At 38.5% G+C, this 2,960-nt stretch overlaps 1 protein-coding gene across 1 annotated transcript; it reads left to right on the plus strand.

Annotated features, from left to right (window-relative positions):
* The first annotated feature begins 1,070 nt into the window (after positions 1 to 1,070).
* On the plus strand, positions 1,071 to 1,757 carry LOC129720071 (uncharacterized). Its single transcript, XM_055671481.1, has one exon. The coding sequence runs from the start codon at positions 1,071 to 1,073 to the stop codon at positions 1,755 to 1,757; it is 687 nt and encodes a 228-aa protein (XP_055527456.1).
* Positions 1,758 to 2,960: the final 1,203 nt, after the last annotated feature.

The raw sequence follows: 2,960 nt of genomic DNA on the forward strand, positions 1-2,960 counted from the left end.
AATTACATTTCATTCTTAACTTACTAACCTCAAAAAAATTATTTTCTTAAGTGTAGTTTTGTTCATTGTTACATCGATTGATTCACAACATTGGTTATAACATGACATCATTCTATTAAGAGGTTCGTTTTTTCCATAGTTTGTTCGTTGATTACTGATATAAAACGAGTTTCTATTTCTTAGAGAACGAGTAGGAGCTTTGAACTTATATTCAAATTCGCCAAGATTTCTGGGCTGTTTATTCTTTGTGTAATTACATCGTTTATAAAAGCTACCATTGCGAACTCTCGTCGCTTTTCAAGTCCATCCAGATTTATTAACATACAACGCGACTTATAGGAAGGTAAAGGTAAAGTGGTCCAACCTAGCTTTCGTAGAGCAAACAACAAAAATTGCTTTTGTACTGATTCTTTACGGTTTTTATGTGTATCATGATATGGCGACCGGACTATGCTACAATATTCCAGCAGGGGCCTGACGTGTGCAACATACAATGTTTTGATGGTGTATGGATCTTTGAAGTTCAAACTGAATCTTTTAATAAATCCGAGCATATTACTTGCCTTATACATAATGTTATTATAATGGTCAACAAAGGTAAATTTGGAGTCGAGCGTGATTCCTAGATCTCTTACAAGATTGCTCCTTTCAACTGTTTTAATGTCTATAGTAATTGTTCTTTGTCTTATAATATGTTTGCTGGTAAACGAAATGGAATTACATTTTTTCACGTTAAGTTTCAACAGGCTTTTCATGCACCATGTGTGAAAACTATCAACTTCACGTTGAAAAAAGTTTCATGTAGTCTGTGTATATCAAAACGTTCAGCACATGTTCTACATCGTTTACCATTCATTCTCCCCGAAGATCACATCATGGTATCACTCGACGTTGTTTCTCTGTTCACGAACGTACCGAGAAAACTGGTAACCAAGACCATCACCGATCGCTGGCACGAAATAAATACCGAGATCCACCTTGAGCTGTTTTTGGAAATAGTAGAATTTTGTATGGAGGCAAGTTATTTTCGATACGACAACAAATTTTATTACCAGACATACGGAACAGCTATGGGCTCTCCTTTGTCCCCAATATTAGCCGATATAGTACTCGAATCAATCATCCATAATGCATCAAGCCACCTTCCCTTTGAAGTCCCTATTCTACGCAAATATGTAGACGATCTGTTTCTCATCATCCCAAAAGATTCCATCGACACCGTACTAGACACCTTTAACAGCCAGGAGGACCGAATTCAATTCACCATTGAAATAGAACAAGACCGCAAACTACCATTTCTGGACTTGCTGATAAATCGACAGGAGGATCAATCACTTTTCACCGAATGGTATAGCAAACCTATCTCATCTGGGAGAATGCTAAATTTCCATTCTTACCATCAATACAAACACAAAATTAATGTAGCCAACAATTTTATTCACCGCGTTACCTCTTTAACATCTAATCCAGAGGCGACAAACGTAAACACCATCATTCACAAACACCTACAGGCTAATAGCTACCCACGAACCCTGGTGTCTCGGCTCATCAACCTGTACCATTCTAGGCAACAAGAAGTTGTCCATCCTTCAGCTATCACACTGCCACCACCAGCACCTCCACCCACAACAGCTCCACAGCCAACAGCCCCACCGCCGTCCTCTCAGCAACCACATCAAGCCAGCAATGCACCATCCACGGCAAACAACCTTCAGGATATGGTCACCTTAGGCACATCCAGAAAACACCCAGCATAAACATTGCTTACAGATCTCTCCTTTACATCCCCAAACTGAGTGACCGTCTCATTAAACTGTTCAAAAAGGATTATCCGCACATCTGCATCGCAACAAAATTGAACAAAACTGTGAACAGCTTCCACAGTCAAGTTAAGGATCCTACAAATAAAAACGAAAACAGCAACATTATTTATAAAATTCCGTGCAGCGGCTGTAACAGCAGCTACATTGGAATGACTTCAAACAAATTAAAAACCAGACTCTACGGACATGCATCGAACGTAAACAAACTCAACCAGATACTAAATGCGGACACACAGACAAACTACCAGTTATCCGAGCTAAGAGAGAAAACCGCTCTCATTGAGCATTGCATCGACACAGAACACAGATTCGATTTAGAGAATACATGCATAATAGATAGATCGAAACACACAGCTTCACTACCATTTTTAGAAATGTGTCACATCTACTGTACACCACACATAGTGAACCGCCGTATTGATGTGGACAACCTCAACACAGCATACGCGGGGATCTTACACAAACTTAAAAGCCTAAATGAAGATGGTATAACAGTTAACTGAACAGAAACACAAGTTAAAACCGCCACACTACTCCGACAGTGAAAATAAATTCCTCCCACCACCAAACTTATAAACGTAAGCATTAAAGTGTATTTCGATGTTTAGGCTAGTTTTTTCATGTTGTTTCAATTTGTTTAGATTGTCCAATGATAAAAATTTTTTAAAATTAGTGACTAGTGAACTTTAAATGCAACCACCTGACGTAGTCCGATAATCATCATTGTAAGTCGAGGAAAAAAGTTTTGTAAAATGCAAAGTTATTAATAAATTACTCCTTTGAACAGTTTCCCCTGATGAAGGCACCAATAAGTGCTGAAACGTTGGGACGAATGACAATAACTTCGTTCTAAATTCTGAGATGAATGACTGATAAGCCGAAATCCCAATTCTTGATACCATCTACAGTCGAACTCTCCCACCCAATTATGTATAAACATGGAATATTTAATGGCAGTGTGAAACGATTCATTTTTCCATAGGGGAGCTGGTGCCTCAGTAACGCAGAAATCATCAGTCATGTTTGTCATGATTTCCAACAGGATTTACTTGATTAAGTCCTATCACCGCACTTTTGTCAAACAGGGAATGAAGCTTTTCATTGTCACCTATGATTGGTATCAAAAGAGATTCGCTT

Source organism: Wyeomyia smithii, chromosome 2 (genome assembly GCF_029784165.1).
Source record: "Wyeomyia smithii strain HCP4-BCI-WySm-NY-G18 chromosome 2, ASM2978416v1, whole genome shotgun sequence".
Lineage (NCBI taxonomy): Eukaryota > Metazoa > Arthropoda > Insecta > Diptera > Culicidae > Wyeomyia > Wyeomyia smithii.

Coding starts and splice junctions, on each gene's coding strand:
- LOC129720071 (XM_055671481.1), top strand. CDS start 1,071: ATGGGCTCTCCTTTGTCCCCAATATTAGCCGATATAGTACTCGAATCA.